Genomic DNA, 17,602 nt, shown 5'->3' on the forward strand with positions numbered 1-17,602 from the left:
TTGGGGTGGATCTGAGAGGAATCAGGGTATATGTGATTAATACTTTATCTGCATCTATGAAATTCTCAAATAATTAATAAAATATTAAAAATGCTAATTTAAGCCAGCATGGTGGCAATACCTATAATCCCAACACTAAACACTTCAGTTATACAGCAAGTCCATGACTAGCCAATGCTACATAGCAAAACCCTCTTTCTAAACAAATATGCATATACTTATGCTGATTCATTGCCATGAATAGCTATCAACATCTCAGCTTCTTAAGTGTGAGTTCAGCTCTAAGCAAGGTGTATACTTTGTTTTAATTTTAGTTTAAGAAAGCTTCTTTTGAGAAAAAAAACCTTCAATTCATGTGAACTCATGAAAGTGAACATTTACAACTAAAATAAAAGGAGTTAGGAAATTCATGGTGACTTCAAAGTCAGATGTGTTTATTTATAGGCTGATTGTGTAGGCTCAGAAAATTTCTATCTGACTGATACCCACAGAGGAAAGGTGACCTCTGAACTGAAAACACAATTGTGGATGATTAACCTCAGTGTTTCTCCAGAGGAGCTGGGCAGTCAGGACACCCCGCACCACTCCCCACTTCCGAAGGCCTGGCATCAACCCAGGGCAACATTTTTATGTGCTTTTGTTCCTGCAGAGTTGGCATTTTGACTGACTACAGGTAAGACATGACAGAAGTGGAGGATAATAAAATAAGACATATAGTAACGGTTAAAAAAAAAGTAAGGCTGTACATTAGATTTCTATGCCCCTCTCCTTCATTGACCACATAAGGAAATAAACAAGTATGATAGAGGTCCCCAAACTCCCCACTGACTTACACATTCTCCTTCCTTCCTCTCTCTCTCTCTCCCTCCCTCCCTCCTTCCTTTGTTTCTTTTTCATTTTTTCCTGTACCTGTTTCATGAACTCTGACCCTCCAATAAATTGCAAGACTTAGAAACACCATCCTCAGAAAACACCTTTTCTGACCGTTGCTAAGACCAGAAAGAGGGGAATCATGGTGCAGGAGGAAGCTGCAGTAAGGAAGAGTCACGGAGTCACACAGTCAACTTCTCAACAGCCCATTCAAACCAGACTACTACAACTGGGGCCACCTGGTTTTCAGGGCTCCCTAAGAATCCAAAGAATGAGCCTCTATCCTCTGTTCATGTCATTTAAATACTTTTCTTGGCAGTCAACTCTAGATACAACTTAGTGAATTAGAAGACACAATGTAAATACCTTCTGATAATAGTTCAAAGAGAACCTCACCCAAGTTATAGCTGTACAAAATACAACAAGACTGAGAAGACACACAAAGGAGTTGACTTCTGGTGCTCATTTATCTACAGAACTGCTTACAATGTTACACCACAAAGTTCCAGGAGAATGACAGTGATGTTAGTTTCCATAATAGATGGAAATCAGGCACTTGTTTAGTATGTCCAGGCCTTGAGCTCCATCCCCAGCAACTCTCCTCTCTCTCTCTCTCTCTCTCTCTCTCTCTCTCTCTCTCTCCCTCCCTCCCTCCCTCCCTCCCTCCCCCCCCCTCTCTCTCTCTCTCTGTTTCTCTGAATAGGAGAAGGAAGAGATAATTAATGGTTATAATTGCTAACAAAATCCACTAGAGCTGTTCCCTTTAAGAAAAAAAGTATTTTTTGTGTGTTTGTGGGTATTTTGACTGAGCGTATGTGTGTATACCACATGTATGCCTTGTGCCTGCAGAAGTTAGAAGAGGGGGTTGGATTCCCTGGAACCCCATGTGGGTTCTCAGACTTAAACCAGAGTCTTCTGGAAGAGCAGGCAACACTCTTAACTGATGAGTTGTCTCTCCAGCCATGTTAGACTCTAACAGCACTGCTTCCTCAAAAAGCAAAATAGAAGCCTAGCTTAAAACTTTCAATGTCAGGGACTGGGAGACAGCCCAGAAAGGCACCTGCCACCAAACCTGGTAACCTGAATTCAGTCTCCAAGACCACATGGTGGAAAGAGAAAACCAATTCAGCAAGTTGTCCTCTGACTTCCACGTGGGTACTGAAGCACATGCCCCTGCCCAATAATAAATAAATAAATGTTTAAAAAAATAAAGACAGCACTGAGAACACTGTGATTGTTTTTTAAAAGCTGAACTACAGAGGTGGCTCAGTAGTTAAGAGCTTTAAATGCTCTTGCAAAAGATACAGGTTCAATTCACAGCAACCATATTAGGTGGCTCACAACTCCTTGCAACTCCAGTTTCAGAGGATCTGATGCCCTCTTCTGGCCCCCAAGGGTATCCACATGTATGTGGCACACACACACAGACACACACACACACACACACACACACACACACACACACACACACAGAGGGGGGAGGAAGAAGGGGGAGGGAGAGAGAGAGAGAGAGAGAGAGAGAGAGAGAGAGAGAGAGAGAGAGAGAGAGAGAGAGATCCACTCACAAACAAAAGCAGAAAAATTTCATGAAACATTTTCCTTACAGTATAGGGTGGACACTGGTATTTTCTCTTCTTATTTTCCTGGTCCTGAGGCACCAAGCTGGCTATAGCATCTCTGGATATGTTCTGACTTGAAGTTGTAAGACACAGACTTGATGTTTTCAAGCCAGGTACAATTACTTGTTTTACCTATGAGTTCTTGAACTGGATTAAAACTACAGAATTCAGGGGCAAGGGAGCTATGAAATTGGAATCTGCAAAAAGTAACTTCAACTGCTACATTTAGCATGTGAACTCTTGGTATCATTTAATCGGAGAGGTATAGGATGATCTGATTATTCTGACATGGAGAAGAAATGAAAAGATAATTGCCAAAGGTGAAGGAAGACACAAAGAGGCTAGGTGGGACAGAATGTGGAGCACTGGGCGGGAGGAAGTGGTGGTGAGAATGGGAAGGTAGGCATGGCCTATTCTGCAAGCTCCCTCTTCTGGTGTGTTCTAAACTGTCTTGAGAATACATGAGTGTTTAGACTTAAGAAGGAAATTCTGACATGCAGCAACATAGATGAACCTTGAATATATTATGCTAAGTAAAATGGGCTGCACATAAAAATACAAACACTGAGCCAGGTGGTGGTGGCGCATACCTTTAAACCCAGCACTTGGGAGGCAGAGGCAGGGGAATCTCTGCGAGTTCCGGGCCAGCCTGGTCTACAAAAACTTCACAGAGAAACTCTGTCTCGAAAAACAAACAAAACGAAACGAAACAAAACACTGTAGGATTTCATTCATATGAAGGATCCCCGTCTAGCACTCAAATTCAGCGACAGAAAGTAGAAGAGAGGTCACTAGTAGCTAAGGACAGGAAGTAATGCAGACTTATTTAGAGACTACAGAGCTCCAGGTTTACAAGATGAAAGACCTCTTGAGACTGGCTGCAAAATAACACAGACACACCCTACACTACTGATATACACAGTATATGTATGTGTTAAAACATACATATGTTAAAAACAACATTACATTGCAAGAATCAACATCAGAGCCTCAGAAAATTCTTACAACAGTGACAGCAGGTGTTAGGAGTAGACATGGATAGGTTGTCTTGGCAATTCTGGAAGGGCTTGGCAAGCATATACTACCTTTCTCAAGACAGCTGATTCCTGAACTGGGCTCAGACTCAACATGGAAACAGAGGCTAAGGAAATGTATGTTCTAGGTATGTTCTGATGGTCAAGATCACCAGGGCAAAGTTCTAGGTATGTCCTGAGGGTATAAGTCACCAGGGAAAGGTTCTAGGTATGTACTTATTGAAGAGGTCACCAGGGCAAGGTTCTAGGTATGTACTTATGGCAGAGATCACCAGGCCAGGGTTCTAGGTATATCCTTATGGCAGAGGTCACTAGGGGAGGGTTCTAGATATGTCCTAAGGATGAAGGTCACCAGGGCAGGGTTCTAGGTATATCCTTATGGCAAAGGTCATCAGGGACCTTTCATTTGATGATGCAGTTGGCCTCTCGACAGAGAGGAATGGAAACCCCTATAATATGTGCCTTTACTTTGTTGCTTCTTCTCTTTGTGACCTCTGCCACCCAGGTCTGCCACTCTGAACTATAAAGCCTGGTAACTCTATTAACCAGAACATGGAGTCCAGAAAATACACCAAGTCATCACTGAAGGTGGTCTCTTGTGGTCTGTAGCATAGCTTACTGATATACGTGTATCTTAAGTAAAGTTTATACAAATGTTTTCAAGGCTTGCTCTCCAAGAGATTTTTCTTCCCCAGACCCAATGTGTTCATGATACACAACCTCTGGGCCATAGATATCAACACAGAGCAACAGACAGATCATGATACAAAACTTATAGGCTGCGGTGGCACACGCCTTTAATCCCAGCACTTGGGAGGCGGATCTCTGTGAGTTTGAGGCCAACCTGGTCTACAGAGTGAGTTCCAGAACAGCCAGGACTGTTTCACAGAGAAACCCTGTCTCAAAACAACAACAACAAAAACAAAAATCCCCAAACAACAACAACAACAACAAAAAAAAAACTCTGGCCATAGATATCAATACAGACAGAGCAACAGCTCTACTTTGACCCCGCCACACAGATAAGGTGGAAACATGAAAGAAAATATAAAACTTAGCTCACGCAGAAACACAGAGAAAGCTGTTGCTGGGAGAAAAAAAGCCTTGAAATAAACCTCACTTATCTCTCAGTTTCTTAGGAAATCATGCTTTTTCAAAAAACAAAACAAAACAAAACAAAAAACATCCCATTAATCTTATTTTGCTGCCTGGATGAACCTCCCTTCCAGATTTTGAAAGAAAGTTCTCCAGTAATATAAGCAACCAAAGCCAACTCCTTACAAGCCCAAAGTTTAGGAGTTCAGAGAGCTGGTGCCCTGGGGCCTGGGAGTAGCATCATCTATAAATAAGCAAATACATAACTCTTCAGTTGCTCACATGAACAACAAGAAGAAACGAGTTCAGCACAGACTGGGGAAATCTAAGGGTTTGCAGCAATTTAAACCAGGAATATGGGCTTTAGAGCAGTGATTCTCAATCCGTGGGTCTGACCCCTTCGGACTGTATATCAAATGTTGTGCATATCAGATATTTGCATTACGATTTATAACAGTAGCAAAATTACAGTCATGAAGTAGCGATGAAAATCATTTTATGGCTGGGGTTCACCACAACTTGAGGAAATGTATTAAAGTGTAGCAGTGTTAGGAAGGCTGAGAATCACTGCTCTAGAGCATGTTTAGGTAGAAATTCCTTGAAGAAAGCCAATGCCAACAAAAGAACTTACACCCACAAATACACACACACACACACACACACACACACACACACACACACACACACGACAGCAGGGCAGCTAGGAAAGTAGCATGCAGACTGAGAGGATCACTGAAAGTCCTTCAGAAAATTTTCATGCTTTTCTATGGAGGAGAAAAAAGAGGCTTAAAGGGCATTTCTTCTGAAATGCCATCTCTCTAAAATGCTCACCATCTTCTGATAATTGTTTTCTTTTAGATACATGATAGGAAGGTGAGGTTAAACTTAGGAATGGGTGGGGAGAGTGTGAACAGAAATACGCACAAAACTCCATGTTTCTAGTCCTCAGAAGCACAGACCTGCAGTCCAGAAAGAATGTGTGTTTGAAATCAAGTTCAAGTCCAGAAAACAGCATTGAAGAGAAACTAAAGAGTGGAGGGGAAGTCACAGAGTCAAGCCCAGACAAAGATCGAGAGAAGGAGGAAGAAAACACCAGGGAAGTGAGAGATCTCCCTGCACTGGAAAGTCAGCCTCTGCCTCTGCTTCAGTTCTGTAACCTCCCCCACTAACCCGGAACAAGACATCATGATATAAGGACAAGGATGGCAAGCAAACTGTGTGCGTTCATCTCTTCTAATACCCTGCCCTTAGCAGCATTCATTCTAAGCAGAGAGACTCACTTGGAAGGCAGGCACGGCCTAATTCCCATGCAGATCAGTGACAAATATAGCCTGCTTTATTAAAACTGCTCAGTGGCTGTACGAACTGCAGATGATAATTTATGAAAGAAATTAATTCAATTGACTAAGGCAGTGGCTGTCAAACAAAGGACAGCAAATACACACTGACAGCTCCATGTAGCCCACCAGCATAACTAAAGAAAGGCCATGCTTTGCTAATTGCATCATCTTTAGCAACAGAGACAGAAGGCACAAGAGCTTCCTTTTCCCAACAAAGAACTTTGTCATGGGCGGTCCTCCCATTTTCAAATGTAAAATCCTTCAGGACAGTAAAACTCTCCACTGCTTGACTATCACAAAGAACTGGAGCCCACACAGACAAGTTATCTATTAATGACGAGTTGGGAGTTCCCACATACCTAGATATATTGTTGAAGCTGAGAAAGAGACGTTGGAGGCAGGGCAAATTATCCACATCTCTCTAGAAGAAAACAGAAAGCAAAAATTTGTCAGTGGAAAGAAAAGAATACCGTATTAAAATGCTTGCTTGTTCAGCTGCTGGAAGACATTCATGTAGCTTCCCCCTCCCACAACCTCGCTCCACCGTTCATTTGTTCGTTTCTAGTGGACTCGGAGATCCATTCTTCTCTGCTGCAGAGCGAGTGGGAGGGTTTCAGCACATCCGCAGAACAAGCTGCACCAGCACTAGCAAGGTAAAAAGCAGTGCAGGGAGCTGGGAGCGCTGCGGCGAGCCTCCAAGAGCGTGCTTTTGGGAAGGATGCCAGGATGCTACTTCAGCATTTACTGTAGCATAGCGGTGTGAGCAGGGCTTGTTCAAAGTCACTTTTCAAAGGGAGACTTTCAAAAGCTTCTCAAACAATGGTATAAATTTCAGAGAGATTTGCCTCATTATTCTCAAAATGTTAGTTATAAAGACCCAATGCAGGAACAACCACCCAAACTAAAAGCAGATCATAATGTCACTGGAGGGCATGATAAGGTCAGCTCCTAATCTAGGCACAAATTGAAGGTTTAGACTATATACTCAAGCATGTGCTAAAAGCATTTCTGTAGTATTTTAAAATGTTGCCTTTAGTAAATATCAAAACATTTAGGCTCAAATGACTGAAAAAAATTACAAAATAAATACACACAATTTCATTAGGAAACAAACAAACAAAAAACCTTCTGAAAAGCATGGCATACTAGAGGCATGGACCCTGCAGAGGAAGTGAGGCAATTTGATTTAGAGAGCAACTGAGGCTGCTGCTGCAGGTGCAGGACAGAGGGTGGGCTGGCAGGGTGGCCACATAGCCCCAGAGGCTGAGACAGGGCATTCTGGACTTCAGGCACTCAGCCACTTCCCAGGCAGAACTGTCATTTCCAGTACAGCATCTGCCTTCTACAGTGACTGCCATCCTCATGCCTCCCTGAAAGCTCTGATTCATAAAGGTGAGGAGATCTAGATCTTTTCATGGTCAAGGTGTAAGTCTGTAGAAAACAGGACAGCAGACTAACACCCACCCCATCCCCCGAGATTGAGAGTGATCAATTTTGTAAGCTGGCAAACTTAGAGAATCATCTCTTCAAGCCACTTCTTTCTGACTTCCCTACACTTGAGGAGGAGTGCAGGCTTCACTCCACGACCCTGTTTGCTACCGGAAATGGTGGCTGCTTGTTTATCTCTCCAGAAACAAGTCAAAGCTGACCTGGAAGCCCTCTCTCCACTCTCTTGTTCCCAAATTCCTCCTGAGCTCTACCTGGATGATTCTGGGCACAAGCACAGCTGGCACCAGCTGGGGGATGGAGGCAGTGGCCTGCATCCCCTTGGAGGCAGAGCATCCTTTTAGAGAGGGCAGCCTCACTGTCTCTCCCACACCACAGGCACAGCATACCTACTCCTTTCAAGACATGATTGTTTTGCAATAAAAATACAAACTCAGGTTATTTTTAGGGACATATTAAGGTTTTTTTGACAAAATTGTAATGCTTCTGTATTTATCTTTTTTTACAAAAATCAATTTTAGCAGAAGTTATCAATTTTTCAAAATCATTAACTGTCACTTCTTGATAGTTATTAAAAATACTCACAAAAAATAAAAACTTTAAAAATCCAAATTTAGTTTACATACATCTCAATAACCACTTCTGTAGCTAGCCTTCCCAGGACTTCAAAAAACAAAATGATTGCCCACAGTATTTTTGTTGTGCCAAATTTAACATCAAGAGGAGATAATCATTTTTTAATTTTCCTAAAGATTTTAAGATATATTTTCATAACTAAATTCTGATGTTATGACAGATAAAAAGAAAACATATTTGTCCTGTCAATTACCTAGGCATTAATTTCTTATAGTAAAAAGATCTATGAAAAGGTACTAAAATATGGCCCTTCTAATGGAAACTCTGTACCCAGCTAGTAGGATTCACCACCCAGGGAGGTAAAGAGGACCCCGGTAATGTCCACATGGCATGGACCATGGGCAAGTGCACACAGCCTCCCTCAGACAAGCACAGAGGGTCCTGGGCAAGAGACAAATGAAACATCACCTCAAGTCCTGACCTCAGGGAAATTTTGTTAATAACATCTGAACCCTCAATTAATGTGTAAATGAGTTAGTTCTACTGCCAGAAAACAAATGAACAAACCACTGAAGTTTAACACAATGATCCAACACTAACTTTGAAAACCTCACTTAGCAATGTCCAACAATCTGAATCTACTCTATCACAAATGTATCAAATTTAAGGCCTACATTAAGGCCCTATTTATTTATTTATTTATTTATTTTATTAGTTCAAATTAGGAACAAGCTTGCTTCACATGTCAATCCCTTCTCCCTCTCCCTCCCCTCCCCCTCAACATCCCACCTGCCCCTAGCCATCCCCCCTCCACTCCCCAAGCAGGGTAAGGCCCTCAAAAGGGGCTCCCCAAAGTCTACCACATCATCCTGGGCCAGGCCTAGGCCCTTCCCCATGTGTCCAGGTAAGGCCTTATTTATATAGAATATTTAATTTTTTTTATTTTAATGTACTTATTTTATGTGTATGAGTGCTTTATCTTCATGTATGTCTACACGCCTGGTGCAGGCCTAATGCCCCTAGAGGCCAGAAAAGAGCATTGCATCCCCTGGAACTACAGTTACAGCCAGCTATAAGCAGCCATGTGGGTGCTGGGAACCAGAGTAGCCAGTTCTCTTAATCAAACAGCCATCTCTCCAGCCCGTTAAAGCCTGCTTTTCTTTCTTTTTTTTTTTTAATAATTGTTTAAAGGTATATGCTTTTTTTTTAAAGATCTGTAAATTTTGTTACTGTTGTTTAAAGGATTTTTTTTTTGTTTTTTAGTTTTTGAAATTTAAATGTAATTACAGCATTTTCCCCCTTCCCTTCCCTCCCTCCGACACTTCCCATGGACCCGCCTCAAATTCATGGCCTCTTTTTCTTTAATTGTTGTTACAGATGTATATTCTTAAGTACATAAACACAACTGGCGCAGCTGCTATAATGTTACTTGTACATATACGATTTCAGGGCTAACCATTTGGTATTAGATTCTCTGGGGTGGACTTCAATAAATATCTTGCCTTCACCTTCAGAAACCAGACCAAGACTACAGTGAGGTAACAGGCTCTAAGCTGAGCTTTGCCAGTGAGTTATTCTGATGGTAGGATGAAAACTCATCCATCTGCTTGGCACCAAACCATGGTGTAAGTATGTTGGAATCATGAAGGAAGGAGAATTGGGGGTTGGAACTCTGTAAGGATGCTCAAGCCTTATCTTTTAAAGGAAATTCCAACCAATTAATTTTATTGTCACAGAGTCAACAGTCCCAGCACATCTCTTCTGGAGGTAACCATTTCACAGGCAGAGAGGCTATTATGGGACAGCTAGAATATTAATATATATAAAAGCATAAAAGAAAATGTTGATATCTACAGAAATATTTACAGGTCACTTTATTAATCTGCTCATCACCTTAAATTTATTTCCACCTGAAGCAATACTGAAAATCCTACTCAACAGATTTCTGAAGTATGATTTAAAGCATTTAACATCATTTCAAAATATAATCCTGCTAAAAATAAAGCTGAATGAAATTATGAATGCTAAGACTGATGAGGATTAGAATTCCTTATTTTTCCAAAGAATGACTTTGCATCTGAGGAACTTGTTTCCTCTGTTCAACATTGTTCTCCATATTCCCCAACTCTGTAACAGAACTGAATGACTCAGCAATCTGCCTGTATAGAAAGTCTATTACTCATGACTCAGCAATCTGCCTGTATAGAACATCTATTACTCAGGCTATTCTTAGTAACTCTTCCTAAGAGCAATAAGGAAGAAGCAAGGTGAAGAGGACTGGAAGAAACCATCTTTACTCTTGTTTTCGTTATAAAAAAAAAAAAAAAAAGTCAGGGTGCAATGCACATAGAGGAAATTATTTCAATTTGGAAAGTTATACGTGGAATTATTGAGCATATTTGAGAATAGGAAAAAGAAAACAGTACTCCTTTTCATTAAAAGATTAAGTTAATTCCAAACTACCTGTTTCAGCTATCACTTTGCTGCACACATTTCTTTAAACGCCAATGAAAACAGCCAGTATTTGAAAGGTGTTAATATTCTTATCTGCTTTTCCAGTTTCCTACCCTTTCTGTGGCAATTGATATCAATCAATCTAGCTGCATGATGCTTTTCTGATTTGATTTCCATTTATATATTATTGTAATCTCACCAGAGAAAAACTAAAGAGGAATTACAAACCAGACTAGAAAGCAGGTACTTGTATGCTAACTAGGGAGATTCACACCCCTACTCTCTGGAAGCATTTTACAAGTGGAGCCTGATAGAGTCGCCTCTAAGCCTTCTAGCAAAACTGTCTGAAAGACACAAACTCAACAAGTTTCATAGCATTCTGAGGATCCCAAACTACTAAACTCTACAGAAAAACTACCGTGAGGAAGACTGGGCTGACATGTCAGTCAAGTCATCAAGTGAAGAACTGCTAAGACAGTGGAGGAGAGAATAATCTCAATGCAGACTACAGACATCTACAATTAAAAATTACTAGACAAGTAAGGAAACATGGCACCAGGAGTGAAGAAGCTTCGGAGCTTATAGAAAACATGACGAACAACTTCTAGAAGGAAAAAAATAAAGGCAATTACTGAAAACTCAATAGTTGAGACTGAAAATCAGATTAAACAAGTTAAAAAAATCAATTTCAAGGTAGAAGTAGAGAAGTAATAAGAAAGCAAAGACACACCTGGGAGAAACTGGAATGGAAAAAAATATTAAGAGAGATTAAGAAATAAGCAATATAATGAGAGGGCTCTCACTATATTCTGAGGATTGGTAGAAAGGGAAAATTGAAGGTGCTTTTTATGAAAATGCAGATACAGAATGTTCCTATAATTAATGAAAGACATGATCATGCAGATTCTGGAAACAAAAATACTAGGTTTGTTAATAAAAATTAGCATTATTTTCAAATCTCTGTAGCACCTAGAAAAACTGAAGGTGCCACACCTGGGATGGGGCAGTCTATCCCAGAGAAGTTTTAGTGGCAAATGTACTGAGATTTCCCAATATCATAAAATATGAGTCTAGGAGAGAATACTTTGAGCACAGTGGTAGACATGGAAGAGAGAAGCAAGTCTAGAAAAACTCAATTTTAATTAATGACAAACATGACATTCAGTTTGGTGGGAAAATGGGTCTTTTCAATAAAACATAGCCAAGAAAATAGATACCTGTATGTGGCTAAGATGAACTATCATCTACTATCTTCTAACACACAAAGAGTTTAACTAAAGGTAGCTCACAGCCCTGAATGAAGAGAGAAAAGTGTAAAGCTTCTAGAAGGAACATAGGATACACAGTTATGACTCTGCAATGGGAAGAAGATTACTCCAACAGGACACAGAAGACACCGATGACAGAGAAGTTCAAGTTAGAGATGATGCCGCCAAAACAGAAGGCTTCCACATACTAAAACTGTTCTGAAAAAGTAAAAGGGCAAGTCATAGAACTCTCTTCAGACATACAGAGAGATACTGAGATAGACAGATAGAGGCAGAAAGACAGAGAGATATCCATGGATCACACACACCCACAGAGACAGAGAGAGATATCAAAGGGCTAAATCTAGATTGTCATATGACTTTTAATGGCAATAGTCTAGATTGATGCTTCATCGAAGATGACAGACAAGATGCTTGAAGGAAACTTGGTGCCTTCACTCATCAAGGAAATGCAAATCTAAAACAATGAGAATTACAGAAATGAACTAAACAGATGCTCAGTGCCAACTGTTTCTGATGAACATTTACAATAAAGTCAGACTATTTCTGATAAATTCAGACATTCACTCGACATTCCTTTGTTTCTACCTAAAAGAAATAGAGCTTTAGGCCTATTAAAATAAATAGATAAATAAAAATAACAAGAACATCTGTAGCAACTTTGTGAAGGCCAAAAAGTAGAAAGAAGACTGAAAAACAAGCAAGCAAACGCTATGTCAGCTTTTCTCCATTAGAATCCAACCCAGCAACTGAAAATGATGATCAACATGACAAATTGATAACCATTAAAATATAGCAAATACAGGGAAGAATCTATGTTTATATACTCATGTGATATACAATGGCCTCATAGCTAATGACTAAACACAGTATAATCTATGTGCAGGCCATACCACCCAGGCTTACATAATGTTTATTATGTCAATCCAACAACAAAACAAAATTTCCAAGCATGAATCCTACTATGACATGGTATGTGGCCGTACATACTTTATATGAAGTACACATATAGACAAAATCATCCAGAGACAGACATCAGAGTACCTTTGGAATAGGGACAGGACTGACTAGAAAAGGGATGCAGGAGAACTTTCTGGAATAATAGTAACATTTCAGACATCTTGATCAGGTTGGCAGTTACATTAAAATAAAAGCATGTTGAATTTTATAGCAAAGATGGTACATTTTATTGCATCTAGATTATAACTCAGTCAAGTCTAGAGGAGAGTTCTCAGCACTGTGTGAACATGGAGGGTGCAGTATGTTATAGAGCCTCCTTTCCTGCTTACAAGAATGGCCTCCAAGCAGTGACAACTCATTCTGTGTAGCTCTGTAATATGCAACAGATAAAGCAGAACTGAGGAGAGTTCAGTGAGCAGGGGTGCCTGCCACCAAGCCGGATGACCTGATTGATGACCCGAGTTTGATCCCTGAGGCCACTATGATGTTAGGAGAGAGCTGACTCTTGCCAAATTGTTCTCTGGTCTCCACACCCCTGCTGGGACACAATTCCCCCTCCCCTGGGCCCACAAAATAAAGAATGGAAAAAATTAAATAAATAAAGCAAAATATGAACTATTGACATGGCTCTTACTTCAAAACCCATTTCAGAGTTTCTCCTCTTTTCCTGCTGCACTGTTTGGCAGGGCACAGGCAGCCTCTCTGAACCTAGCCCAGTGATAGCATAGAACAGAGCACCATAAAACACTTAGGGCTGTACTCCTTTTACTACATTTGGTTCTTAATTATAGGAGTAGATGGAAGTACAGTCATTTTCAGCAAAACTCGTCATCTATTCCACAAACATTACACTTAGGTTCTCAGTGCTCTAGTCCCATCCCTTTGGAAGACAGAGTAATGTTTTGTTTGCACACAGCACTAGCCTGTCACTTCAGAGACTCTCTCAGTGTGGGCCAACCTAAAGTTTTCATGTCACAAGAGTAAACTCAGGAGGAGTTTTTGGGAGAGCCAATACAGGAGAAATGCTGAGTAATCAGCTCAGCTGTCAAAAATTCATAAAAAAAGGTAGTTCCTTAAAAAACAAATACAGTCTCGAAAAAACAATATATATATACTAAATGGGGCTGGGGAGGTGGTTTGGTGGTTGTCTTAGTTAGGGTTTCCATTGCTGTGAAGAGACTCCATGACCATGACAACTCTTATAAATAAAAACATTTAATTGAGGGGGCTTGCTTACAGTTTCAGAGGTTTAATCCATTATCATCATGGTGGGGAGCATGGCAGCGTACAGACAGACATGGTACTGGAGCTGAGAGTCCTACATCTTGAATCAGAGGCAACAGGACGTCAACTAACTGTCACACTGAGGGAAGCTTGAGAAAAGAGACCTCAAAGCCCACCCCCACACAGAGTAATGTACTTCCTCCAACAAGGCCACACCTCCTAATAGTGCCACTCCCTTTGAGAGCAATTTTCTTTCAAACCACCACAGTGGTAGAGTGCTAACTGAAGTGTGTAAAGCCCTGGGCTGATCCCTAGCACTGTACACAAAAAGGGATGGAAATAGATGTGTGTGAGAACAACACCAAACTCAGGAGGAGGCTACCTCTGTGAGGAGACAGTGGCAGGGAAGAGAACACAAAGGTCTGGGCTGTGCTAAAAAGGGTTTCATTTATCAAGCTGGATGAGAGCTACCAATACTGATATATTATTTCCAGTTATTGTAGAAGCAGAGTCTCACTCTAGTCCACGCTCATCTGAACTCACCATGAAGCCAAGGCTGGACTTGACCTCATGGTAAACCCTCTCCGGCCTCCCAATAGTTGGGAGTACAGTCCTGAGCACCACACCCAAGTTTTTATTTTTAAAAGGGAACACCATGGAAACTAAACAGATATTTAGCTCAACCCTGACCCAATTTCCAAGAAAGGATCAGCAAACAAATATGAGGCTTGACTGAACACTGAACACATGAGAAGTTTCTGTTCACAAGGTAACATGTTTCCTTCCTGAGGCTCAATAGAAACATACTGACCTAAGTAAATTCTCTAGTAAACTCTCAGAAATCAAGAAAGCAGGAGAGTTGTCACTGGCAGATTGACATTTTGGGTGGAATTCAGGAAGCCAATGGAACTTCCCAAGAGATGGCCCTCAGCAGAAAGGACCACAGCTGGGAACCACAAGAGAGATGCTGCATTTGATACAATTCCCCCAGATGAGAGGCTATGGCAGTAGTGCTCAGCCTGGCGGTGCAAAGATCAGGCCTGGGCGGCATGAATGAAGCACATTGGGTAGGTGTATAATTAAATATCTGTCTGCCCAACAGCAATGCCTGAACCAACACTAACCCTACCCCACCCTCCTCATGCACACAGCCAGCATGTCCAGAGCAGCTGACTGAAAGAGTCCCTGGCAGGAGCTCCACAGGGGTCCCTCCAGCAGTATGTACAGTAGGCAGGCCAGGAGGGCAGTGCTTTCTCTAGGAAGAGGGTTAGTAATGGCAACAACAGACAAGGAGGCCGGTGGGAGATACACATCATGACAAGAAGGGTATCTCATTCAGCACAAAAGGAAACAAAGTCTTTCTCCCCAACAAAGTAAAATCTTTCTTATTTCAGCAGTCACCATGCCAGCCAGCTTTCCTTTCCATTCATCCTGAAGGGATGTCCAATTCAACGAGTTATGCAATCGAGCAATCAATTGAGAAAGACAGAGACGGAGAGAGAGATACCCTGCCCCCCAGACACCCCTTATGGCTAAACAAGAGCACCAACACCTAAGCCACTACCCAACATAAGCTTCTATTTTAAAATTACTGGTCAAAGGGATGGGGGTCTTTCAGTGTCAGAGCACTTGACTAAAGAGTACCAACAGGGCTGGAGAGGGAGCTGAGTGGTTAAGAACATCACTGCTTTTGCAGAGGCCCAGGGTTTAGATCTGAGCACCCACACATCAGGCATCTCACAACCACCTACTCCTACTTCGGAGGATCCAGGCCTCTCTGGTCTCCTCAGACATCTGCATCTACACTTAAAAATAATTAATACAAATCCTAATGATCATCAGTCATTAAATAAGAAAAAAAGCCACACATGGTGGAGCAAACCTATAATCTCAGCACCTGGGAGATGGAGGCAGGAGGATTAGGGGTGAATCCTTGGCAATAGAGGGAATTAAAGACAGTATGGGCTCCATGAGACCCTTCCTCACCCCAAATCTTCCACCCTCCCAAAGAAAGAGTGAAAGAGTAACCATGGTAACTGAACCTAAGGACAGGAAAAGATGAAGAAAAACAAATGTAACCTCAAATTTTAAAGCCTTTTACATTCTTTAAGCAAAGGCTGCATGCCAGACATGGGAGCTCACACCTTTAATCCCAGTGCTCACCAGGCACAGGCAGGTACATTTACGTGAGCTCCAGGCCAACCAGGGCAATATAAGAAGGCCGTCTGAAGGAAGGAAGAGGAAGAGGAAAGGGAGGGGGGAGATGCTTTAGAAATGATTTAACTTAAGATCTGAACTACACCCTTATCTACCCTTACATGTACATTCAACTTCCTGCTTTACCTGCACTATACTTTTCATTATGAAAGGTATATGCATGGCACCATTGTCTTTCTAAGTTTCATGAATAAATACAATTTCCTTTCCCATAGATGCTGCTCCTGTCTTGGCTGCCACAGCAATGAGCAAAGACAACACTCACTGGGCAATCGGTGAGTTCCTGGCTGAATGGCATGTGATTTCCCAGGGAAGCCAAACTCCAGGCAGGAACATGCTGCCCCCAACTAGCAGGAGTTCTTTGGTGTCCTCCGGGGAAGGGGGCCGGGCACAGGGACTGAGCAGCTTGTGAGGATTCACAGCAGAGTAATCCAGTCTGGAAACTCTTAAAGCAAATGGCCCTGGTCCCAACATTTCGTCCAAACTGAGGAGGACTTGACACAATTCAGAAATTGTGCAATAATCCACTTCCGGGAAAAGGTTCTGAAAGTATCCTCCTCTCCCAGAAGACATGGATGTTAGCTGCCTTAGATTTTCTGGAGAAAATCAAAGTGGAATCAGTCGCTACAAGGGAGCATCATCTAACCCCACTACTCTTTACTGAGGAGGGAGTTCCATTAGGGTGTGCCTTTAAAAGTACAAGAATGACATCAGAGAAGTCCAAATGCAGCTTTTCTGCAGTGTTGAAACAAAGGAAACTTTTAAAATGGTGATGATGCCAAGTCCACTTGGCTGGTATCCAATCATATAATGTTTCTAGTGCCTTCCACCTTTGTATCAGTACATAGGCCTCTGCATCAGGCCACTATTTAGTCTCCTACTTCCAACAAAACCATCAAGTCCTTCTATAGGGGGAGAAGTAGGGGTAGCCACCCTATGGATGCTGGGAACTGAAGCCAGGTTCTGACACCACAGCAGAGGAGCCTAAGTTTTCATCATGAAGCAAGGAGGAGAGCATCAGGTGATTTTAAGCCCACTGCTATTTTTCTGCCAACACAGAATAACAGTCAAGCCCAGTGGTTCTCAACCTTCCTAACTCTGCGACTCTTCGACACTTCTGTACAACTCCTCATGCTGTGGTGACCCCCAACCATAAAATTATTTTTGTTACTACTTCATAATGGTAATTTTTGCTATTGTTATGAATCATAATGCAAATATCTGTTTTCTCTAATGGTCTTAGGCGAATTAGAAAGAGTCATTTGATCCGGGGTTACAACTCACAGGTTGAGACCCACTTCTCAAGTCAGTATGAAAGCTCAGGTTTTGTCCCCACAATGTGTCTCTTTCCCCTCTGTTCACACACTAGTCTAAACTGTTGTGATGTCCTTTTTTAAAGTAAGCAAACTTTAAAAAAAGAGACACAAATGACATTTAAGCCCAATTACTTCATTTGTAAACAAATCTGAAATGAGACCCAGACAGTTCCAGTGTTTGAC

General features: G+C 41.5%; 1 protein-coding gene across 7 annotated transcripts in view; it reads right to left on the bottom strand.

The window, feature by feature from the left end:
• Lrrc49 (leucine rich repeat containing 49) overlaps positions 1–17,602 on the bottom strand; it is a 93,739-nt gene that overhangs the window by 54,162 nt on the left and 21,975 nt on the right. For 6 of the 7 annotated variants that reach the window (XM_027414843.2, XM_027414849.2, XM_027414846.2 and 3 more), the window contains one exon: positions 6,318–6,379. In XM_027414843.2, the coding sequence (XP_027270644.1) occupies positions 6,318–6,379 (62 nt within the window). Of the gene's footprint in view, positions 1–6,317; positions 6,380–6,492; positions 6,512–17,602 lie in introns of those variants that run through there. The other variant, XM_027414851.2, reaches the window with a different exon arrangement.

Source organism: Cricetulus griseus, chromosome 4 (genome assembly GCF_003668045.3).
Source record: "Cricetulus griseus strain 17A/GY chromosome 4, alternate assembly CriGri-PICRH-1.0, whole genome shotgun sequence".
NCBI classification, from domain to species: domain Eukaryota; kingdom Metazoa; phylum Chordata; class Mammalia; order Rodentia; family Cricetidae; genus Cricetulus; species Cricetulus griseus.